The sequence below is a fragment of the Mustelus asterias genome, chromosome 8, assembly GCF_964213995.1.
Source record: "Mustelus asterias chromosome 8, sMusAst1.hap1.1, whole genome shotgun sequence".
In the NCBI taxonomy this organism is placed as follows: Eukaryota; Metazoa; Chordata; class Chondrichthyes; order Carcharhiniformes; family Triakidae; genus Mustelus; species Mustelus asterias.
In genome coordinates, this window is record NC_135808.1 from 71033706 (window position 1) to 71059659 (window position 25954).

Here is a 25954-nt window from a genome sequence, read left to right on the forward strand (position 1 = left end):
AAGTTATCACTCTCACAAAATACAATGGGGCAAAAAAAACCAATAAGCTAATGAAATTCTAAGTGGTGGAAACATCGTAAACTATGAACGCTAATTTCATAAACCATCTTGGAAAACATCTATGAAACCCACTATAAGTCAAAGGCAATTTATTTGATACAGTCGAACAGTCGGAAAATGGGGGCATTATCGTGACATTGGGGAAGCAACTCAATATCAGGTATTCATGCCTCCCTGCTGTCAACATCCACAGACCTGGAATATTACATAAAATCTCTGGCTCCAGACAAGCATTGGGGAATTCTTAGAATAAAACACATTTTCATGCTTAAAAAAAAGATCAAAGCAATTTGAGATTTTATTTTAAAACGAAACATTTCTGAGTAATGCCACTGCACAATTAGAGAATATATTCCTTTAATAACAATCAGGAATCATTCAAACAGACCCTGTGCGTGGTCTACATTTGAAGAAGTGTCAGAAAACTCATGGCAACTGTCACCAAGGATGACACAGGCAGTCCATTAAGAATGTGAGCTGTATGAACAAAACCAACAACTTTTTGGCAGATAATTAAAATGTTATGCAAGACTGAATATGTTAAAAGAGATAGCAGGCAGAATTCATTTTAATTTCTGTACTTTTGAAAAGCAGTTGTATTCTTTTGTAAGGCAATAATAATAAAACTTAACAGACAGCCAAATCTTTCTCCTAATCTACAGCCTCAAATAAATCTGTTGACATTTTCCCCAGTTACAAAGTGACAGTCAATTTATTTAAAATTCCACTGATCAGCGAGATCTAACGTACGACACAGCACAATGGTCTATGATGAACCATTTAAGCATAAAATGTCACTCATTCTTGTTGCCAAAATAGACCACAAAGTTTTTGGCAAATAACACATAATTACAGGCAACTCAGCTTTAATCGCTTCTTCAGCCAGAAATAGATTTTTTCGACATGTCACCACTGCTCGGCGTTCAGGCCAGTAATCAAACTGTTTTCTTACTCCATTACAAATTGCATAACCTTATCTTGGCTTCATTGAAATTATTTCTTTAGAAGGTTTTTTTTGAAAACCACTTGATACTGTCACGTGTGTGACTGTGTGAAGTTCACGGGTTAATTTTCCAAACTAGCAAAAATCGGCCTCAATGGGAAATGCTGAAACTCTAAATTGTGTACAAACTGGTCTGACCTCAATTTCAATCAAAATACAATTCATAGCTTTTACATTCCAAGGAACTCGTCCAATTTTGATCATTTTCAAAGTTGCAAAACAGGAACCCTGAAATGACTGAGACCAATGCTTCATTCTACAAACGTCCCAATGCTTTTGTATCACTGTCCTCTCTCTACTTTAAGGCAATAAGTAGTTCAAAATAAAGGGGACTAACGCCTCTGTTAGAATATCAACACATTAAGCAGTGAGACGTTACCACTCCTAGTAATTGCCAAACCTTGGTTCCTATTTTTGTCAAATCTAATTGTGCAAAATAAAACTGAGTAGTATATATATTTATACATCTGATACATGACACACACACATATATATATATATATATATATAAATAAAAGATATCTGATATATAAGCAGTACATATGTCAAGCACAAGAGGCACATTGCTTAGAATGAAACATTGAAGAGGGAGCACTGAACGACCATTTATTATTTCGTAAAGACAACTGTGATGTTGCTAAGAAAATGCAGGTCAGTATATGGTCCATATGTGTCAATGTCCTTAATTCACTTGGTGCATCTTCCTACCTGAACTGCCCCTCTGTTATCCTGTTATGGTTCACCTATTTGACTGAATCAGATTCGGAACTATATTGCCACTTCTTCACTGTTGCCAGGTTAAAATTCTCTAACTCTCTCCTTAAGCGTACTGTAGGTGTACCTACACCACAGGAATGCAGCCTTTGAGGCGGAGGTTCAAGAGCAATTAGGAATAGGCAATAAATGCTGGCCTTGTCAATGATGCTCACGCCCCATTACTTTGTTTCAAAGGCATATCATTTAAAGCCATATCTTTAAAAAGCAGTACTGTCAATATTCACATGGTTCATGGGGGAAATCATTGTCCACTTTTGTTTCATTTTAAACCAAAAAAGGCCTTCAAGTGCATTTAATATTTTTTACACAAAGGATTACCTTCTATTTGAACAAGTGATGCAGCGGAAACCATTTGGTTACTTTTCTCGTGCAGCTGCCAGTGGTACTCCTCCATGGAACTAATGCTGGCAAGGACGACCTCACTGCAGCCATTTAATGCTTTATCATCATATCATGGAGCCCTGTGGCTAGTGTGTAGTTTTGTTTAATGAATCAGGATTCTGTAGAACGCTTTACCATGTGCAAGCTTACTATAATTACATCACCCTTTCTCAAAAGTATTGCAAAAATAATCATGTTCACCTGAGGGTGGAAGAAAAAAAACCTGGAATGAGGGAGATTTCAAAGTACTAGCAACACTGCTCAAAGCAGTTGGCAAGGGATAGGATTTGGAAGTGAACTGGAAATTTTAAAGATGAAAGTCTTCTTTTAATGTTTTGTAAACAGAGATGCTTACCATCTGCTTACTTAGGCCCAGTAATATTTTCTGCCAATCGCAGACGATGCTCTGAAATTCATGACTTTGCCCATCTCCCACACACGAAACCATCACCCATGGTTACATGGACTCTAAGCTGTTTGTTAAATATGTGGCAACAATACCTCTGAAGTATTTGCAATGCAACTTGTGCGAACTTTAATATGCCGCCAATGTGACATTCGATTCCTGACCAATAATTCCCAGCTTGCAACACTTGAATAAAGCATCAGCACATGTGAAATAAAGCCCTCTTCTCAACAGAAATAGCCAACAATTATGCGCAGCACAGAAACGTGGCAACTTAATCAAAGCATCCCACTCACAGGAAATTGAGAGGCTGGAAGAGGAGGGAGGATGAGTTTCAGAGAACATATTCCATGGGACCACAGGACACGCCAAAATGCTTGGCAGCCAATTCATTTTTCTTTTTAAAATTAATAAAATCACGTCATTTGGTGGGTATACACGGAGACCATTTGGATGCGTCAAGATTCCACTAGGAGTGGTATAAATCACTATCTGGTGAAGGTGGTTCAGGAATGATTGTTGGCTGAGACACCAGAATTCCCTGCTCTCCTCTGAACAAGTACCGCAAGACTCTTTAGGTTCACCTGAATAGCCGGACAGCACATTTCATCTGAAAGACGTTAGTTCCAGCAACGCGGCAACCTCTCAATACTGCACTGACAAATCAGACTAGATTAGTCATGTGGAGCCTGGAGAGGGGCTTGCCTCAGGAGACAGTAGCAATGACTGAGTCAACCTGTCATTTATTTAAGGGAGAGAAAGGCGCAACTGGAAGAGCAGCACAAGGGCAACTGTTAAAAATACTTTTTGCATCAGCACAATGTGGCATACACTAGTTCAGACAAATAGGTTTTATGATGTTAAATTGAAGCAGATTTTTATATTGGCACCAATTAATTGCATTCATTACAGACAGCTAACCCATTCCAGCATTTACACAGCTGAATACAGCTAGTGGCAGACACACAGAGCAATTTAAAGCAAGGTTTACCTGCCCATTGCCAGGAAGAGGGTTTCAGCTGCAGCAAAATAAACACTAGAAGCCTGTCCTCTTCCAGAATTCAAAGTGCAACAGTGCCGGGATAAAGACAGCTTTGAACAAAGCACTAATACCTCCTTTGCTTTTGTCTCAATTGCCCGTGTCAGTTGAACATACTGGGCCAGACTCTGCTGCAGAATGAAAGGTGGGACTAACAGTGCTCACCGTTACTGGTGTGGAAATTAAACAGTAACTTGTGGTGACCCCACAGGTAGAGTTATAAACAAAAATCCAGAAATTGCTGCTAAGGTGTGATGATCCTCAAGAAGTTCCCTGAAAATGGGATCATTTCATTTGGTTCTTGATTCAAATATTCGCAATGGCAGAAAGTTGTTTTTTCTCAGACTAAACTCAGCAGAAATTGTTGAGGGTTGTCCATTCCAATGCAAGCACAGACTGCCAAACTACTTTTCAAAAACTGAACGTTAATTTTCACGAGTCTTATTCTTTATGATTTTACTTGCTGTAAATATTACTTTTTATTCATCTTTTTTCATGCCCACGCTTAAATTAATATTTTATTCCCTCACTTCATTCACTTTTTGTTCCTAATTTGACATTGATATGAAACTTCTAACAGATACCTACTAATTCAGGCTTTTTCGCACTCAATAATGATCCTTCAATCTTAGCGACGAGGGAGTATACAGATATTTTCCTTGCTCAAACAGGTCCTCGATAACCCATATTAATAACCTGGATACGGGGACAGAATGCACAAGAGCCAAATTTGGCCTAAAGTAGGTGAGAAAGCAAGTTGCAATGAGGACATTTTAAAAATTGCAAATGGACACGGATAGGTTGGGGGAGTGGGCCAAAATTCGGCAGATGGAATTTAACATGGATCAGTGTGAGGTTATTCATTTTGGTCGGAGGAATTAAAAGGCAACTTATGATCTAAATGGAGAGAAACTTCAAAATGCTTTGGTGCAGAGAGATATGGGTGTCCTCATGCATGAATCGCAGAAAGTTAGTATGTGGTTGCAACCTAATAAGGACGGCAAAATAATTTTCGCAATCATTGCTAAAGGAGTAGAATACACAGGTAGGGAAGTGCTGCTGCAAATGTGTAGGGCATTGGTGAGACTGCATCTGGAGTACTGCCCACAGTTTTATCTCCTTATCTGAGGAAAACGTAAATGCTTTGGAGGCAATTCAGAGAAGGTTCATTAGATTGATTCCAGGGATGATGGACTTGTCTAATGAAGAAAAGTAGTTTGGCAGTCTGTGCTTGCATTGGAATGGACAACCCTCAACAATTTCTGCTGAGTTTAGTCCGAGAAAAAACAACTTTCTGCCATTGCGAATATTTGAATCAAGAGCCAAATGAAATGATCCCATTTTCAGGGAACTTCTTGAGGATCATCACACCTTAGCAGCAATTTCTGGATTTTTGTTTATAACTCTACTTGTGGGGCCACCACAAGTTACTGTTTAAGTCTATACTTGCTGGAGTTTAAAATATGATGTGGAGGTGTCGGCGTTGGGGTGGGCACAGTAAGAAGTCTCACAACACCAGGTTAAAGTCCAACAGGTCTATTTGGAATCACGAGCTTCTGGAGCGTTGCTCCTTCATCAGGTGAGTTTAAAAGGATGAGGGGAGAACTAACTGAGATACATAAGATGCTGAAGTGGGTGGCCAATGAGAGGTTGTTCCCCCTTGTTGGATATCCTAGAACAAGAGGCTGTTGTTTTAGGCTAACGGGTGGCCAATTTAAAACAGAAATCAGGGGGAATTACTTCAAACGTCATGAATTTTCTATCCCAGAGTGCAGTGGATGCTGCCAAACACCAAACAAAACTGAAGAGGAGCTAGTTCAATTTTCAATTAGTAGTGGGGTGAAGGGTTTTGGGGAATGGGCAGGAAGATGGAGATGAGGTCGAGATGAGATCAGCCATGATCGTATTGAATGGTGGATGAGGGTCGAGAGGATGGATTGCTTACTCCTGCTCCTAGTTCTTATGTAGAAGAACATATGAAATAGGAGCAGAATTAGAACATATGGCCACTCGAACCTAGTCTACCATTCAATACAATTAAGACCGATCCTTGACCGCAACTCCACGTCCTCATCCACTCCCAGTATCTTTTTTTTTGCCTGAGAAATCAGAAATTTGACTTACAATATATTCAACGATGGAACATCCACAACTTTCTGGCAATGTCACAGATTCATAAACGTTTGAGTAAAGACATTTCTCCTAATCTCAGTCCCCTCTCAAGAGAATATGGCCCGTGAAATGTGCTGTACTCTTTGAAACACATCAAAAGCAAGCTCCAGGACAAAATCCCAGAGGAAGTCTACTGGCAAGTTTGAATGGAACAAGTGGAAAATACAGCCTAAGGTTTCTTGTTCACCTAATCAAATGCTGTAAATTCAAATTTTTATCACATTATACATTGTGTGTGTCAAATGTTCATTTGTTAGAATGGAAGGCATTGCCAATAATGCAACATCAAAGATAATTAATGGTAACTAATTCCATAAAAGATAAGTTAGCAAAGGTTTTCAAAACTAAACTGAATATAAACAAAGTATGTGATTTGAAAATAAATCTTTTTTTCCATTCATTCATGGGAATGTGGGTATCGTTAACTGGGCCAGCATTCATTGCCCATCACGAATGGCCTTCGAAAGGGCATTTAATAGTCAACCACACTGGATGTGGATCTGGAATGCATGTAGGCCAGATGAGGGAAGGATGGCTGATTTCCTTCCCTCAAGGACTTGAGTGAACCAGATGGGTTTTTACAACAATCAACAATGTTTCATGGTCATCATTAAGCTTCTAATTCAAGATTTTTGTTGAATTCAAATTTCACCAGCTGCCATGGTGGGATTTGAACCCTGGTCCCCAGACGAGGATGCTAGTTCTCTGGATTACTGGTCCAGAGGCAATACCACTCTGTCACCGACTACCCTAATTGCATAATATTGAACAATCAAGCCAATTCCTTTTCTTACCCGTTTACGTTTGGTGGCCGGAAGCCGGTTCTGTAAAAGATCAGAGTTTGATCTTCTTTGCAGGTTTGGCGATAGACGCTCGCTAAGATGCAAGTCATCATCTTCATTTGTCTCCTGCGCAAAATTGAAAATCCATTAGCAGAAGCTCAACTTAATTCTATAACTTGAGGCAAGACCAAATACCTGTCGCCCATAAACTATTTTGTGCACCCACACCAGCCCACCCAACAAGAAAAGTAGTTTTCTTTAATACAATCAGTTTCGGGACACAAAAATCAGTCCTGTGCTTAATTGACAAAAGAAAAAAGTCATGCTCTTTGTTGCTAATAGAAGAGAGATTTAACATTCTTAGTCTGCTGCTAGTTTCACGCAGATTTTACATGCAAGGTTCACACTGATTTCAGTCCCAATTTGACATTTAACTGTGATATCAAAACAATCAACTTCATCAAAATACACATTTTGTTCCAAGAAATATTTGAGACATCAATATTTCTGTAATAAAATATGCAAACAAAAAAGGGATCATTCAACCTCAGCATGAAACAATAACAGATCAAGATAGCCTGAGGGTCAGTTATGAAAAATGTATGTTATTGAACAAAGAACGAAGCAAATTTCACAAATCATTAGCAGACAATGTCTCTCGCAACTTTGCTGTTTTAGATATTTCAAAGAATGCAATGTCACTGAAGTCAGCTATGTTATGTACCTTCTGTTTTAACATGCTCTTCACTTCTTTGATCCCCATCTTAGCCTGGTTCTTAGCCTTGAAGAAAAAAAGTGGTTTGATACAGCCATCCTTTTAAATGCGATACAAATTTCTCAATATGAAATCTGAACAGTCATGAGTGGTTTTCTTTAAGGTTACTACCAGAACCAGTTAGTTTCACTGTGGATTAAGGACAGCATCCTTCATAATAATTGCAAGTAATTCTGCTGAGCCAGTTGATTTGTCAGACAGCGAATAGAAAATTACTGTCAAGTTACCATATATATGCATTTATTAAATGATTGAACCTAACCTTTAATATTAGATTGATAATTTAAAATTTATAACTTTTTTTTAGAAAAAAGTTAAAGTTTTTAAAGTTAAAGTTTTTATTAGTGGCACAAGTAGGCTTACGTTAGCACTGCAATGAAGTTACTGTGAAAATCTCCTAGTTGCCAGACTCCGGCATCTGTTCGGGTACACTGAGGGGGAATTTAGCATGGTCAATGCACCCAAACAGCACGTTCTTCAGACTGTGGTAGGAAACTGGAGCACCCAAAGGAAATCCACGCAGACACCAGGGGAACGTGCAGACCCCGCACAGACAGTGACCCAAGCTGGGAATCAAACCTGGGCCCCTGTCACTGTAAGACAGCAGCGCTAACCACTGTGCCAGCTGGATTTTTAACTTTTGAATATTATCTATTTGACTTGCTTGCCCTCGTTGAAATATCTTATCGCCTTGAAGTACAACAAAGAAAGTGGATGAATGACTTTTGAACAGAAACAAAGATTAATACATTAATCTTTATTTTCTTTTGAGCAATTTCTAACCGATTTCTTTTCAACTCAACTCAAACAGGTAACACCATTTTGGAAACTACGTTTCTTGAAAGAATTAACTCAACAACCTTTACCCTCACGAGTTGTTTCATTGTGTTCGTATCTTATAATCACCAGCATTGCCTGAAACTAGAGTCCAGATCTGACTATCGTGGAGCGTACTTCTGAAATAAATTCTCACTAAAACTACAGCACGGCTGTCCAAAGGTAACTTGGACAGGAAGGTGTGGGAGAACAATCTTGAGAAAGTTTCCTTCTCATGGTGAGAGATTTTCAGTCAAACTGTGCACCATTCCATGAGCCATAACGTGGAGATGCCGGCATTGGGTTGGGCGGGTACAGTAAGAAGTCTCGCAGCACCAGGTTAAAGTCCATCAGGTTCATTTGGAATCATGAGTGTTTGAAGCACTGCTCCTTCATCAGGTGAGTCACTCCATTCCATGAGGGGGAGGCTAAGCAACCTGCTCCAGGGCTTTTGTTAACATTCAGCTCCATGAACATCTCTGCATGGCTTTTTTTATGATGGCCATGGAGGATACTGGGGATTGTCAATAGATCACCCTGTGGGCCTCATGCAGCATGAATTCCCCTACGGAGTGAGCAGGGGCTAGCCCAATAGGAAAGGAGCAGCTGCCTCTACCCGGACCAGTGTACTGTAGGTCTCTGGGCTTGGACTTGTGCACTGTAGCCACAGAAGTGGTGCCTTTTCACTATATAAATAAAGGGTGTTGCTGAAAGAAGACTGGCTTCAGCGAGATTATTAGAGCTCTCGTACGCATTTCACCTTCATGTGGAATGTACCAGGCCTCCATTCAGTACCTGGCCCAAATAGGGAGCTAATCATGTCACTAATCCCACAGGTCAACCTTCAATTTGTTACACAGAACCTTTGGGGCAATGTGCTATGTGCTATGTATTAATGATGTCTCGGATCTTTTAAAAGCCAATGTAACCAGTTCAAAATAAACTTCACACAACATCAATTTTCTGTGAAACCTGATTTGTGAATTTTACAAAGTTTACACAAACATGAGTCATCAAACGACAGTGAATGATTATTCAGTCATTTGTGAAAGAGGCAACAGATGGATGAATATTGTCCGTGAAGCCAATATTGAAACATTTGCAAAACAATAAATGAACACGCTACTGTTTAGGTGATGAGTAAATGAACGAGGTATTAAAAAGATCAGTATGTTTTATCCATTAACAGTAGATAATATTTTGAATTGCCTTTCACCCTGAATGGTATAAAGGGAGATACCTCTACGCTCACGGACGTCTCAGTTACCTCTTTTCCAACATATTGGGTAAAGCTAGGCTCTGCTGGGTTTTTTTTTGCATGCTGTTTGTCCAAACCAGCACAAGTGACCAAAGAGTTTCAATTATAAATTAAATCCTGCACAAACTGAGCTTGGCAATCTTGATGCTGAAAGCTGCCCCCGCCAACTTACAAATTTGGCCACACTGTCAGGTCAAGCTTATCACTGTGCCGACTTTATGCTTGTGTCCTGCAAAGAAGACTCTTCAAATTGTGATTTGTTTTGATGCAAGGGTGAGCACCTTTTTTAAGCTTTTAAACATAAAAAATTTAATTTACGAAGAAACTGATTGATGCACACCAGTGAAACTAATAAATGGTTCTGTATATTTGTTGAAGTCATTTTTAGTTATTTAAGATCGGATTACTCAAATGTTGGATGAGGCACCATCAATAAAACTGTTTACATGTGATAAACCCATTTTCGCTGTAATAAATATGTACCAGGTTACCACTCTTAAATATGCCGAGGATTATCTTTTAATGCAAGAGGAAGAAAAAAAGCAATTCTCTTCTAAAATGCTGCCCCATGGAAGATTTTACAAATGTATGCAAGATTATGCAAGTGCGTTGCAGCGAAAACCTGAACCATGACCTTACTTCAAAAGACTAAAGTAATTGTACCCAAAGTGGAAAGTTTAAGTTTCAAATAGTGAGTATGGGGTGAAATGGAAGCAATCACTTTGCACAATTTCCCTCTTTTGTCACATCATGAATAGAGACGGTGGCCCACAAATCCGCCTCTATTTTTGTGACGAGCAGAGAAGAAAACTGGGATGTGCCCATTTCCAGGCAAATATATGGACATAGTTCTGTGTAAAGAAGTTTGGCTGAAGGCTTCAGTCCCAGAGATTTCAACATCTGCAAAACGTCAAGACTGAGACTTACGATCAACAAGAGGATCACAGATTGTTCTCCCGTAGGAGCGGAGTTTATCTTTAAGTATAATGTATGTCAAAATATGTGACCAACACATGCAACTGTCCCACTTAATGAGGAAATTGTTTACATTGTCACAGTCAACCTACAGTATTGCGGAACCAAATTGAGTATTCGCTGGGTACCCAGTTTAGTGACTTACAAATTTGTATGCTGTCTTCATGGCAGGATTTGCTTTCGTCATCACTGTATTTATTAGAGCTCCACCTTTCTGTAAAGGAAAAAAAAATCTGGTGATTGCTTTCCTCTGCCAAATTGTGATTTTCCTCCAAATTAGACAGAAAAAAATTGTAATCATATTCTGTTACAATAAAAGAAAAGCTTAAATTAACTCAAGTTAAACAAGATTCACAATTTTGGTCATTGCTCGGTTTCAGGAAACTTGTTTTTATGGTATTCATGAAACCATTAACTTCCGTAAATTAATATTTTTTGACTCCCCTGTGAAGAATCTATTCCATACTTTTTCTATTTCTCAGTCATCTTATTGTTTCCCTCTGTTCCTCGAATATTATTACGTGGCTATCATTTTTAGGGTCGCTCCTGTTGCTTTCTGCCAATTTCTCTTACTTTTTTGCTGAATGCTACCACTTTTATCTGAGTCATGTCACAAGTCGAAGTCTCAGTCCAGGACCTCAGCACATAATATAGGCTGACACTTCAGTGCCACATTGAGGTGAGCTGAGAGTGACAGTCCTTGACATCAAGGCCGCATTCGACTGCGTGCGGCATCAAGGAACCCTAGCGAAACTGGAGATCAATGGGTATCAGGGGGCAAACTCTCCACTGATTGGAGTCAGACCTGGTCCTAAGGAATTGGAAGTGGGTCAATGGCTTCTGTTCCCCCCCAGTGTGGCCATGGCGCCTGGTCCCCGTTACTGCAGAGTAGCAGTCATTCTTGCCCACATGCCGTCACACTGTAAGGGGGAAGATTCCAGGAGGCCGGAAGATGCCAAGGTAAGTGCTTTTAATTCTTGTTAATCGGCTTCAGGCCCGGGTTACGAAGCTGATCTCACCGGCAAAATAGGGTCGAGAGGGTAGCAAACCAATTTGTGATTTTAACCCTCGCCCACTATCTCCCCGGCTTGATACGTTGATCAACTGGGGCAGCGGGCCAGTAAGATGGTCTTGCACAGCCAATTGGATTCTGCTCACTTAGCAGGTTTATCCTCAGTCACGTTTATTTATTGTAGGCTGGAAATCATGAATGATAGAATTTCACATGCATGCATAAGTCAAAACAGTATCCCCTAGGACGAGACACATTTGTAAGGCCCATCAATGTTAGACGTATCTGTTCAAGTTTAAAATCCATGAGGATGACTGGATGATAGAAATGGAAGTTATTGTTCTGAAATTAGAACATGATTTGTGGAGTAGCCATTTCGTCATTTTGTATAGCAAGTCAACAGATTATGTCACGTGATGTTACCACATATATGATAAGTGATAATATCCCTCACAAATGGCGACACATTGCATTTATTGAGCTGTGGTATATTAAGTACAGTAGAGGACTTTGAACACTCACTTTATCTTCAGGATAATTTATTGTCGGTAATGTTTAAAAATACATTTGCTGATTTTAATGACACCTTTTGAAATTCAAGGTGACTATAATATGGATGGACACACTAATTATACTTCCATATAAGAAATGTTCATGGACAACACCATTCTTTCACTTGGCTTTCTTTAATTTTATCAATGTGGGGAATGGATGGGAGAACGAGGGGCCACGTTTTTTGTATGTAAACCACCCCGAGAAGTTAATTGGTCAGAAATTTCACCCTGAATTCATATCCCACAAAGCATACTTTGCACTTTAATGACACAAAAGGCCTCTGATGTATTTCACACAACACATCTCAATAAATGCATCGTTTTTGAGAGTTATCGTCACTTAAAACTGCGCAAGTAGCAGATATGATTTGTTGCTAACATTGCGGGAAATAGTGTGTTGATATGCCACACAAGGTGAAGAGATAGTTATTCCACAAATCATATCCTAACTTCAGGGCAGTGGCTTCTGCATCTTATCATCCACTAAACTTCCTTTTCAATCATCCTTGTGGATTCTCCAGGAGATTGCAAATTTACAATGGCTTTGCATTGAGCTACAATCATTATGAATCCATGCCAAATATATGTATCTCTCATGCCACCAGGGTAGCTTTAGGCAGGATTGAAAATCACCCTGTCAAGCCGAGGCTGGTTCAGGACCCAAAGAATACAAAAAAAGTGCTGAACTAATGTGCCAAATCCCCATCCAATTTTTATTTGAAGATTATCACTGTGGAAAGATTATTTGCTGCTGACAATGCTAGAGTGACGATAACTAGAAACAAGTGTATGTTGCTGATCAGCATCAACAGGCATATCATCCTCACCTTGACTGTGTGCATCCATTGTTGGTAAGACTTTGAACTTCCTGTGGATAATTAAAAAAAGGTTCTACGGTTACTTCTTGCGTTAAAACTAAAAAAAACATGCAAGTCATGTTTCATGTGGTGAGCAAAAAAGGGCTGTAAATATTTCAGATTGTGCACACAGTGTTTATCAGATATACAGTGCACAAAATCTAATGGGGAGTCAGTTAGCTGAGTTGGCTGGACAGCTGGTTTGTGATACAGAGTGACGCCAACAGCATGTGTTCATTTCCAGTATGGGCTCAAGTTATTCATGAAGGCCTTGTCTTCTCCAACCTTGCCCCTTACCTGAGGTGTGGTGGTCCTCAGGTTAAATCACCACCAGTCAGTTCTTCCCCTCAAAAGAGAGAGCAGCCCATGGTCATCTGGGACTAGGATGACTTTACTTTTACAAAATCTAATCTCAACTTGAATGTAAGTAATAAATCTCCTGTTTGCAGGGCAGATACCTCTGTGATTGTCCAATTTGTGTAACTTATGTTGATTACTCAGTGGAAAATGACTGGATTTGTAGAATGATGATTACCTCTTGCAGAAGTGAGTAGTGAGCCATGAAGCAAATCGAATGAACTTGAGAACAGTCAATGCTTTACAGAAGCATTGGGTTTCAGCTAGGACAATAATTCTCTGCCTCCCCCCCTGATCTCCTCCTGCTAAATACACTTATCTTCAGAACAGAATTCTTGCTTTCTCTTTCTAATCCCCGCACCCCTCATAAATAAAAGAAAAGTGCCCAAAAAGGAGTTGTTGTTTCTGGGCTGAGACTCCATCACAAAGAGTTTTATATATATAGACATTACAATGAAAAATTTTCCTCTGTTATGCTCAGTGATTCACATATAGAAAGGTCAGCTGTCGAACCAGATTGAAGCGACCAAGCAAAGAATTCGGGGTTGAATCCTGAGGTGCAATGATATCAGGGCAGGATTTTCTAGCTCGACCAGCCAGCAGGATCTTCCAGTCTCACCACAGTGAGGTGGCCGTGACTTACCAAACACCGTCTACTTCGGCAGAACCTGAAGAACCCACTGGTGGAAAATGCCGAGTCAACTCCAACGCTGGAAATCACACCATGGTGTTGGGGGAGAGGGGGACAGCAGAAAATCCCCAGCTTCGGTGTTGCCATTTTGAAAGCAAATGTTAGCCCAAGTAATAATACAAAAAGCAAATAAAAACAATATTCAAGATTTGGTAAGTGGATCAAACGTAATGAAATCAAAGCCCAAAATCGATCCCAAATTTAGGATCAAGTTGGAGGGGAGATGCTGGGCATGGGGTGTGGAGAGGAGGAGGAGGAGGAGTGTAACTTGATATCTGACAGAAATTTGAAGGGTGAAGACTGCAGAATCTAGAAGGAGATAATTAGGCAAAAAAAAAGACATTTCAATACAATTTGGTGCCTTACCTCCACTATAGCCTCCAGCAGTTATCTCATCTTCAAAAACATCTGAAAATCCTTTCCCCGTGTTTAACTTTTCCAACCTGCCGTCAATAAACTAACAAAAAAGAAAAAAAATGTATAGTTCAGTGAAGAAAAGATAGGCAAGATCGACGATAGCGACAGACATTCTGGGCTGTGCTAACTCACTTGAGTTTTAAAAATGGAAGAACTGGGGGCACCCTGAAGGTCCACGAGAAACAAAATGCATGGTTAGGACAGCTCTAGGAACATTCAGCAATCTAGCTGGTCTCATCTCGCAACAGTGCGGACAGCACCATTGGGTGCAGCAGCTTTTGATGAATGGGCAGAAAGCAAGCCACTGATCCTCATCTCTACAGAAACAGAAAATGCTGCAAAATCTCAGCAGGTCTGACAGCATCTGTGGAAAGAGGGCACAGCCAACGTTTTCAAGTTCGATCTCAGTCAGAGCAGGGTCATCCAGACTCGAAACGTTGGCTCTGTTCTCTCTCCATGGATGCTGTCAGACCTGCTGAGATTTTGTAACATCTTCTGTTCGGTTTCAGATGCGAGAATCCACAGTATTTTGCCTTGATCCTCATCTCCAGTTGGTTTGCCGTGTCTATGGATTCCAGGAGAAAACAGAATTCGGCTGTGCATTAATACAAAAGCAAAAGAGTGCAGGCACTAAATGTCAAACAGAAAATGCCAGAGATATTCAGGTCTGGCAGCATCTGTGGCGAGAGAAACTAGAGTTAATGGCTCAGGCCAACGTCAATGATCTTTCATCCTTTTTGGCTGTGCGGTTTTGTCACAGTTAGAAGACCAAAAGTGACTGCCTAAGCTTACAGGGGAAATAATTGTGACTTCCATAAAATAACAGATATTCGACATAGTTCGCTGATCTCTAAGTTGGCCTGGGTGGAATTCTCCCATGAGACTCAGTCCTGTGGCAGGGGCGGGAACGTGGAGTGTTTCCTGCTGTGGAAGCCAGTGGGAAAACATGCCAAATCATCTGACCCTGGCCTCATCAATTATGTACCCGGGTGTTTCATAACGTATTGAGTGGCGGGGCAGGCCTGGATGGTATGTAGACCGCCATCATGCCTGGCTGCCATATTGAAAAGGGATCCAACCTGTCTGACCCACTATTGAGAAAAGGTGGACCTTCTGAGAATGAAGATGGATTGCCAGAAACATTGAGGCTGGAAGATGGACCCCCTCCAGGGCACCTAATCTGGAAGGACTACCTGCGAATGCTCCTGTGACCCACTGCTGCGCTCTTCCAGGGTCCAGCGTTCTGGCACCCTCTTTTCTGGCAGCCCCGGGCATTGTGCAGATGAGTCCTGACATCTGCGCGCCATGTTGTTTGAATGTGCTTCACACTGGCGTATTTTCCTGCTGGCTTTCATCTACATCCTATTAACGGGATGCAAGTGAGGGTCACATTGTCCTCTGGCACGTTTCTGACCTGCCATGGCGGGCACCAGCGGAAAATCATGCCGGTGTGAAATTGATTTCCGGCCCTCCCCCACATATTCTCGCACCATACCCACCATCGAACATGCCAGTGGGAGCTTGGGAGGATTCTACCATCATGTACCTCAGTGAATAGTACTTTTGGAAGCCCCATCACACAAGGCAGCTTGGTCTTCAAATCCAGAGCATTAAAACAGTTTTTTTCTTAACAATTTGATTAAATTAATGCAAATAACAACTAAAGTTCACCTTAACATTGCACCTTTCAAGATCGTAGGATGTCCCAAAGTGCTTTACAGCTAATGAAATACATTTGACATATAATCGCTGTTGCAATTTAGGAAACACGGTAACTAATTTGCTCCCACAAATGATAACAGGATAATGACCCAAAAATCAGCTTTTGTGGTACTGATTCCAGCCTAGGTATTTGCCAAGAAGGGATAAACTCTTGTTCAAACTATTGACTTGGGATCTTTCACGTCCATTCGAGGGGTCAGATAGGGCCTCGTTTAATGTCTCATATCAAAGAGAGGACACCTCCGACACTGTGGCACTCCATCAGGACTGCACTAGAGGGTCAGCTTTTATTTTGGTGCTCAAATCTTGACATGGGACTTGAATCCGCAATGTTTAACTCCAGGAGCGAGAGTGCTGCCGACTGCATACAAATCAACTCTGAGAATACAAATCAATAGCATCGATGTAAAGAATGACCCAAATGTTCTGATCAGCATTGGAACTGCTGCGTCAGATGCTGATCAGACTGACAACTAACCACTGGATACATCGGGAAAGGCAAGGCTTCCAATCCACGATGCAGAAGAGCACACAACACAAGAATCCATGCGGTGAGTCACAAAGAGAGTCAGTGCAGATTGCACACCCCCTTTGTACAGCACTAGCTACCTGATGGCAAGATTAAATGTCCAGTGTAAATGTTAGTGACTGGGTTAGTGGACAACTAAGTGAATGGGTAGTGTGGGAGAGATAAGTGAGTAACGTAGGTGGGGTGGCAAAGTGGGTGAGGTGGTTCAGGAGGTAGTCCGGTCAGGATGTCATGTGAGGAGCTAGTGAGATTGTTTGGGAGGGGTGGTCAGTTCAGGGGTCAAAGATGTAAGTGACTGGGAGTCAGCTGTATAGTTATCCAGGAGTTAGACTGGGTAACTATCCAGGTTAGCATGCAGAAACTATTCAGAGAGTCTCCAACTCAAACTCAGTGACAGAGAACGTTCCTGGCGAGCAGGGGAATTGCCCATCAGACTTTCAAACATGGTGGACAACTCCTATGGCGACAGTGAGCCAGGACTTCCATGGGGTCCCGACATCTGGTCTCTAATTAGTCAGAAGCATGGGAGGCCCAAGCCAATGTCAATGTGAGATCTCTCTCTTGGTTATCAGGTCATATCTCTAAAGTCAATTTCTATGAGCAGAATACCTGTGGCGAGGTGAGCAGTTCAGAGACTGGGAATTTTGCAGAGAGTAACTCACCTTCTGACTCCCTAAAGCCTGTTCACCATTTACAAAGCACGAGTCAGGAGTCTTAAAAAAATACTCTCCACTTGCCTGGATCGGTGCAGCTCCAGCGACACTCAAGAAGATTGATACCATCTCGGACAAAGCAGCCTGCTTGATTGACACCTCATCCACCACCTTAAATATTCAATCCCTTCACCAACACACACACTGGCAGCAGTTTGTACCATCTACAAGATGTACTGCAGCAACTCACCAAGGTTCCTTCAAGAGCAGCTTCCAAACCTGCAACCTCTACCACATAGAAGGACAAGGGCAGCAGATACATGAGAACACCACCAGCTGTAAGTTCCCCTCCAAGTCACACACCACCCTAACTTGGAAATATATTGACATTCCTTCACTGCTGCTGGATCAAAATTCTGGAACCCTTCCTAACAGCACTGTGGTTCAAGAAGGTGGCTGACCCCCACCACCTCAGGGGCAATTAGGATGAGAAATAAATGCTGGCCTAATCATCAACTCCCACATCTCATATGAATGACCAATAAAGTAGCAGTGTCTTCCTCACAGCTCTCCAGTAAGTTAAAATAAAGAACATTGGTCCTACTGACTAAATGTCAGAAAAAACCTCAAGAGCTATCACAGTTTCTTGGCAGATCAACTCCAAAATTTATCTTTCTTTACATACCTTTGATATTAAAACAGAAATTCATCAAAGCATAAAACAGACATAGCAGTACACAGAATCATAAAAATAAAGAGTATTCATGCGTCACTGATTAAGAAAAAAATAACGAACTAGCAACATTCCTAATGCAAATACAGTTTTATCAGGAAATTTATGGAGTGCTTTTGCACTGCACTTAAAAAACATGCAACTTACTTCAGAAATACTATCAAGGTAGCCATCTATGTGCAACACTTGTTTTATGCCTTTGATACTCAAACCAATGTTTCCAACCATAATGACATAATTAAGGTGGTGAAACAATTTAAGGAAAGAAACACAATTGGTACTAATTTTACTCAACCATTCAGCAGAACGAATGAATTGATCATTTGAATTCCACTTACTATCTGGGAGGATGCTAACTGGCATTTAGATTATTAATCCGGACATCAAATTTCTCACATCACTTTTGTGAATAACTGCTTCAGGGCACAACACCTCTGTACGAAACACTCAAGGTGGAAAAAATGTGTCCCATGAGAAGTGATGTTAATGCTTGAAATAAGTCCAAAGATGTGCGGGTTAGGTTGATTGGCCATGCTAAAAAATTGCCCTTAGTGTCCTGAGATGCGTAGGTTAAAGGGATTAGTGGGTAAAATATATGGGGGTAGGGCCTGGGTGGGATTGTGGTCGGTGCAGACTCGATGGGCCGAATGGCCTCTTTCTGTGCTGTAGGGTTTCTATGATTCTATGATTAAACTGGGACTTTCTGTAGCAAATATGTACAGAAATGTTCAACAAGCAAAACAATTGTTGAATGACTAAAAACAACAGAATTAGAGCACCCTGGCGTAGGTTTCCAAAGCTAGCAGTTTTTAAACCGCAAAATTTGAAAGATACAAGCCATAAATAAAGAATATTATTAAGGGTACTTGAAAACGTTAGTCACGTGATGCATTGTCCCATCCAAAATTTCCTATTAGCCCTGTCAATTTCTCAAGGACAATTAAGGGATGGACAACAAATGCTGGCCTAGCCAATGATGCCAAAATGCTGTGAAAGAACGTCAGAAAAATTCAAATCAACTATCAGGATAAGTCTTTGAGCATGTAGTGTGCAGAAACCTCGCAATGACCTAGTTCATACTTCCCTTTTCCAAATGTGAAAACTGCCCAAAGTTTCAATAGGTTTTAATTATAAAGTTACTTGTTTTGCACAAGATATAAAACCAAATTGATGGGACTGGTGAAAAATATTCCTGCACTTGCCCAAGAAACTAAACAGAAATAGATACAATATTTGAATTAGACTCAGGTCAAATGAAAAGGAAGAAGTTCACTGGACTGCCAAGACTGACTCTATAATTAATGCGGTCAGTAGTAGTAATCAGAGGCAACCAATTCAGTTGTTGATATGGAACAAGTTAAATTCCTGAAAATTAAAACAATGGCAGCAGTACATGGGATACAAGTGATGGAAGCCAGACTGATAATCCGGCTCTTCATTGGACAGAGTCCCATTTATTCTGAATGGGCCTTTCTCCAAGAACCACGGCCTTGGTTCATGGTCAGATCAGTGCTATTTTACTGGATTTCATTTTAAGTAGAATGAGATAATAACAACTGAGCTACTACAGGGCCGGGAAGTCTTTTAAGTGCAGGTTACTATCATACCAACAACTCAAAAAATTCTCTTCTGTCATAAGATAGCACTTGATTAACGATCAGTCTCCACATACTACCGAGCTACATCAGTCTGCTCCAGGACTGCAAATCATCAATGTCCAAATAATTGTTGAACTTTTTTTTTCCAGCAATGCAGGTGCATATTTCCCAAGAAATTAGCTAAATACTCATTTTCTTATTGCAACTTCTAATCAACAAATTTGTAAGAACTCAAATTTGAAGCGATATTTCTCAAGCGTACAACCTTGTCATCACTGTTAAAAGCAAACAGCCAATCAATAAGAATCATTAAATGCCCGAGTGCCCCAAAAATAGAAATGTGCAAAAGTTCACGAATGGAGGTGAAGATTTGACACGAGAAAGAGGGCCGGATTTTGCCGGATTAAATGCCTGAGGGCCCCAAAACCGGAAAATCCCACCTAAGGTCAATGGACCTTTGCATGGTCCACGTCCCCCTCCCGTCTGCTACGATTTCCATGGCGGGCAGGACACGAAAATTCCCCCCAATATCTTTTTTTTTTTAAATGGCTCAACATCACAGACAAATGGCAGTTTTAGCGATCGGGTCGATTCACAAAGAAACATGGTTTCACAAAGAAACATGGGGCGGCACAGTAGCTAGCACTGCTGCTTCACAGCTCCAGGGACCTGGGTTCGATTCCCGGCTTGGGTCACTGTCTGTGTGGAGTTTGCACATTCTCCTCGTGTCTGCGTGGGTTTCCTCCGGGTGCTCCGGTTTCCTCCCACAGTCCAAAGACGTGCGGGTTAGGTTGATTGGCCATGTTAAAATTGCCTCTTAGTGTCCTGGGATGTGTAGATTAGAGGGATTAGTTCAAAGGTGCTGTCGAGCGATTTACTGGGATGCTACCAGGGATAAGGCGCTTCAGTTCTGTAAAGAGACTGCAGAAGTTTGGGTTTTTCTCCTTCGAGCAAAAGAAGGTGAAATGGGGATTTTGATGAGGTGTACAAAATTGTGAACGATTTTGCTAAGAGTAAATAAGGTGAAACAATTTGGAATGGCAGAAGGGTTGGTAACCAGAAGACACTGATTTGAGGAGATGGGCAAAGAACCTGAGGTGATGTGAAGAAGTTTTTATTTTCTTACACAATGGGCCTGATTTTACCATCAAGTTGCACTCGTTTTCGGGCGCAAAAACTTGGTAAAGTCGGGCATGAGGCGAGTAGCGCAATCTGTGCCCGCCTCCATGCCCGTTCCCCCTTTACCAAGGGGCGAAAATGGCCACCGTCGGGACCGCGTCCAAAACGGGCGCAACGTCAATTTAAATGCATTTGCATTTGGGCACTCCAGCTTCTGAGGAGGTAAGTTCAGAGTTGGCTCTCTGGTGTGGGAGTGGGAAGGAGGGAGGCAGGTCAGATCGGTCTCTGGTGGGAGGGAGGCGGGTCAGATGGCTCTCTGGTGGGGGTGGGGGTGAGGGGGGAGGGAGGTGGACCAGGTGGCTCTCTGGTGGGGAGGGGAGGGGGGGTCCACTGTCATTTTGCATGTGATCGGTGAGGTGGGAAGAAAGGGGGGGGGGTCTGCTGCCACTCTGTGTGGGGGGGAAGGAGGGGTCCACTGCCTCTCAGAAAATGGCTTGCGGTTGGGTTCGTGGTGCCACACCAACACGACAGTGTCAAACTGTCGGCCAACCAGCCTCTGATCCCAATGTTTCTTGAAAATTCAGCACCTGATATGCAACCCGAGTCAAACTTCACATTGCACCTCCCCCTGTGCTGATTTCCTTCTACAGACTGACCATGTCCCGGTCACCCTCCAAAGTGATGCCTGTCTATGGAACTCCAGCACCTGGAGGACGATTAATGCTTATTTCCAGCTGACCTCATCGCACTCTATCAGCATTTCTCTCTCATACATTTATGCTAATTGCCTCAACCATCTCATGTGGTAACAAATCCCACATTCTAATCACTTCCTTAAAGCCTTTATTAAGATTTATTTAAATTTATGGTCCTTTGCTTTGGATTTCTCAAATATCACCTTTACACGAACCTATCAAACTCTCTCACAATTTAGATGAAGTCTGTTAGGTTACCAATCAGCCTTTTCTTTGCTGGAGGAAAAACCGCAGCCTATTAATTCTTTCTTGATCGTTACAACCTCACAATTCTGGTACTTGCCTTGTAGATATTTGTTGCACCTTCTTTAGTGCTTCCATACCTTAAATTAAGACATATGCGCACTATGTAGTACAAAATTCTTGAAAATAATTTCGCCCCCACAATATATCCACCTCGCCATTCATAAATATGCATTCTTTACCTGTTCAAATAGCTGAAGCTGTACCGCATTTTGAAGAAAATGTTTCATAGTGCTAGAACGATGGGCAACATAACTTTCCTCGCAAAACGTGATTGGCTCTCCCTGAAATTAAACAACATTCACAGCATTAACTTTAAATATAGTTTTACTGCTGAACAAGCCACTGCATCAATTTTTCTAATGCCATTTATTCAATTGGGCTGCATTGAAGAATTGGAGCAGGTCCCCTGTTAGTTCAGGAATAGAGCAGGGGAGCTGGTCAAGACTTTAACTCATCAAACACAGTGAATGAAGTCCATTTTTGTGACTCCTCTCTGTATTTTCCCCCGTCCTGCTGACTTACACCCTTCTTAAGTTGTTCAGACAGTTTCACAAGAAGGTTTTGCCCACCCCACTACCTCACTCAAGCAGTCCCCACTTAAGTCTTAGCCTGACATACAGTATTGTTGGGCTGACAGACGGGACCCGCATCTCAGGCTGCTCTGTTTCTCTCACAGCACCATAACACAGGAGGAAGAATGTCTTTAACTCTGACTGATCATCTCCACCATAAGCCAGCAACCTTGAGGGAAACATCACCGCCAGAATACTGCTTCAAATGAGATCAACTATTTCAGCATCTTCCCAATCTGTACAGTTCAGGGTGGAAGATCAGCTCTGAGCTCGTCTGAAATACCAACTCTGTATTTCTTAAAAATGAACAAAAAATGTTTGAAAATGACTCAGTTAAAAACGTTTTGGCTATTCGTTACATTTATCAGTTATGATGTGGAGACGCTGGTGTTGGACTGGGGTGGGAACAGCAAGGGCTCTCACCTGAGGAAAGAGCAGTGCTCTGAAAGCTCGTGATTCCAAATAAACCTGTTGGACTTTAACTTGGTGTTGTGAGACTTCCTACTTTATCAGTTCGGCACAGATTAAACAAAATGCTCCAGCTTTCTGGCAATAGTGACTATGAAAATATGCATTAAATATAATTTGCAGTTCTTACGTGTTTTGTTAAAAAATTACTTGGATACAACGGTTCCTGAATCAACCACTGATCTGAATCAGGGTTGAGTGTGAGGTGGCAAATATTAATACCTTACGACGTTGGTTTGAAAGTAGATATTCACAACAGACCATCTTAACTGTTCACATTTAAAATTGTTTGGTTTATGCCATTTTGGGGAAGTATTTTTCAGCCTGTTTGATTCAAACTGGAAAGTGACAGACTAGAGCAGAGTGGGGGAAAAAGCCACAGAAGACTGCTATGTACATTATAAATTTACAGCTTAATAGAATAGCTTCTCCTCATTCAAGAGCTTCCTTAGTTTTTTTAATATCAAGTGTTTTAAATGTTGCTTAACATTCTGCTTAATAGTAGAAGATATTTGCCAGTCAAAGCCTGTCATAGCGCAGTGAACTCTTAATCTGCTGCCTGCTGAAGTTGAGGAAGATCACGCCAGCACACATGACCAAATGAACAAGTGAAAGTAAAGTGAAGAGGGTTTTCCATCAGATCCCCGGGCGTACTGCAATTCCCTTGGATGATTTTGGCCAGAATTCTCCAGCTGTTCACACCCCACCATAAGCGAGAACGGAGAATGTGACACTCAGCCAAATCTCCGTTCAATGCAGCGGGACTGGAGAATCCCAGCTGCGGGTGAGGTCGGAGAACCCAGCCTCATGTTAAAAATAAAGCTCTTGGGTATAGCATGCAGGAACTCACTGAGTGGAGTGGCCAGAAATGTTGGCTCTTCTCCCTTTCCTCCCTATTCCACCCTCCCCAGTTAAAAAGAAATGGACATAGGAATGAGAATGTATAGCAATTTGCCAACCCATGTAAACTGCTGCATCTTATAGACTGCAGCGGAGGTGCATGCAGAGAAGGTACACAATGAAACGCGATTAAATGTTTTTTTGTGTGCAATGGCAGCATACAAAACATTACTGCTCCAATTAGTATCTGGCAGGACTTGCAATTGTTGACTTAAAGCGAAAAATTGTCTTGTGAACTCACTTTTATTCATTAGGGTTACATGTTTCCCTTAACCGAACACGAGACAGCTGCCAGTATGAAAACAAATTTGTTTCACAACTGTACTTGTCTATCAGGAGACCAATGAGAATACATGAGAAATACTAATGTACTTAGTAAGGAAGGAATTTTAACAAACAGAATTTTTATTTCCACATTACAAATAATAGGAAGCCCAGGTATGATAGATATAAACAGGGGCATTTTTACTTTGATTTATAAAAAGCAATTTTTCTACATGAAAACTCAATAAAACTCAAACGGGATGCTTAAGACAAGTTTCATATTCTGGAAATATGGTCTGCTTACAGTATACAATCCACTATTTTCTGAGGAAAATCTGTGGAAACTGTTACACTTACAGTAAAATATTATTACTGATGATCATTGTTAGCGACATTGAAACTGAGCTGTTAATAAAGTATAGAGTTTTTGACTGCAGAAATGACAAATGGAGCAAAATAATAGCTGTTATACGAGCTGCTGCCAATTATGGCTTCTTTGCGCACCAACAGAATATTCAATATTTATTATATTATGAAAAGGAGAAATAAACTAAACACAGAAAGCTTTTAATTTACGTTAGAAAATGATCATCTGTAAATAACCTGGATCTCAACTAAATGAAATGGATACCCCCATACATCAAATACCTTCAAACATGAAACAGCTATTTAGATAATATATACACTTAATGTCCTTGAAATGCAAATTTAAATAGCATACAAGGTAAAATGCATAAAAATAGGATTATGAAGAATTCTTTGAATTTTAATGTTTATTCATGACACATTATAATAAATCATTACAAAAGCCTATATTTCTGTCAGGTAGTCAGGCCATGCTAATGGAATGGAAACTGCAAGGACTCTCTGGAGTACAGTTTTCATAGCTGGCTGTGCACAAAGGACAAATACTACGAGTCAATGCAGAAGAACCTGAAAATTCAACTTTAATGTTAAGAGTATTTCAGAAAGTCACAGGGAATACTGCATGAAAAACAGTTCTAACCACTGCTCTGGACCTCCCCTGGTCTTTCATAAAAGTTGATACTTAATTTTAGTTTATTTATTACTGTCACAAGTAGGCTTACATTAGCGCCGCAATGAAGTTACTGTGAAAATCCCCAAGCCGCCACACTCCAGCACCTGTTGGGCACACTGAGGAAGAATTTAGCATGGCCAATGCACCTAACTCTTCCAGACTGTGGGAGGAAACTGGAGCACCCGGATAAAGCCTACACAGACACTGGGAGAATGTGCAGACTCTGCACAGACAGTGACCCAAGCTGGGAATCGAACCCAGGTCCCTGGCACTGTGAGGCAGCAGTAGTAACCACTGCGCCACTGGACTTGAGCAATTTCAAAATAAAATTCCCAAAATGACTTCCTGCTAAAGGCGACTAAATCCAGTTAAGTACAATGTTACCCCCAAGACGACAGGAATGTAACTACTTTATCTCCAAGAATAATTATTAGAAAATCTTCAGCGCAGTAAACAAAACAAATTGCATTTTAGTGCTAAATAAAAAAGAATCAAGGCATTTTAGAAAGTGACAAATCTTCCGGTGCCAAGCTGGAAGAAGTGTCTTGTACAGTGCTGAGCGATAACAAAAATAATTGTGTGTAAGTTACAATCTTTGTTCCCCCCAACCCCGTCATTTATTTAGATCCCTCTCAACTCTGGATTCACTATACCCAATTGCAAATTTGCAAGTAAATAGACAGATCACAATCTCAGCACCACGCATTTCTATAAATACTGCAGGACAACTGACAAGCTTTCAATTTCCTACCTAAAAAAGGGTTAAACTTAAACTCTTTCCCCATGTGTATAACTCTCAGAGTTAAAATAAAATCCTGTAAATTATTTATTAAATTACAGCAGGGGTTTGGAATGTATTAAGCCATAGAGAAGCTCTTGCAAGCAATCTTATAGAGAGGAGTAAGCAGCAGTATTTCCATTTTTGATGCCAGAATGTCATATCAATCATTGACCTGGTGCTGGCTATGATATGACCCTGCTTATCTTAACATTTTATTGGCCTCATTTCACTGAAAACTGGCAA

The 25954-nt window shown here is 41.0% G+C and overlaps 1 protein-coding gene across 3 annotated transcripts in view; it reads right to left on the reverse strand.

The window, feature by feature from the left end:
- Positions 1–25954, reverse strand: part of dennd1b (DENN/MADD domain containing 1B) — a 296649-nt gene that overhangs the window by 37283 nt on the left and 233412 nt on the right. For all 3 annotated transcript variants that reach the window (XM_078218144.1, XM_078218142.1, XM_078218143.1), the window contains 6 exons: positions 21867–21968; positions 14282–14372; positions 12838–12878; positions 10590–10658; positions 7345–7401; positions 6633–6746 (listed from right to left, as the gene is read on the reverse strand). In XM_078218144.1, the coding sequence (XP_078074270.1) occupies positions 6633–6746; positions 7345–7401; positions 10590–10658; positions 12838–12878; positions 14282–14372; positions 21867–21968 (474 nt within the window). The remainder of the gene's footprint in view (positions 1–6632; positions 6747–7344; positions 7402–10589; positions 10659–12837; positions 12879–14281; positions 14373–21866; positions 21969–25954) is intronic.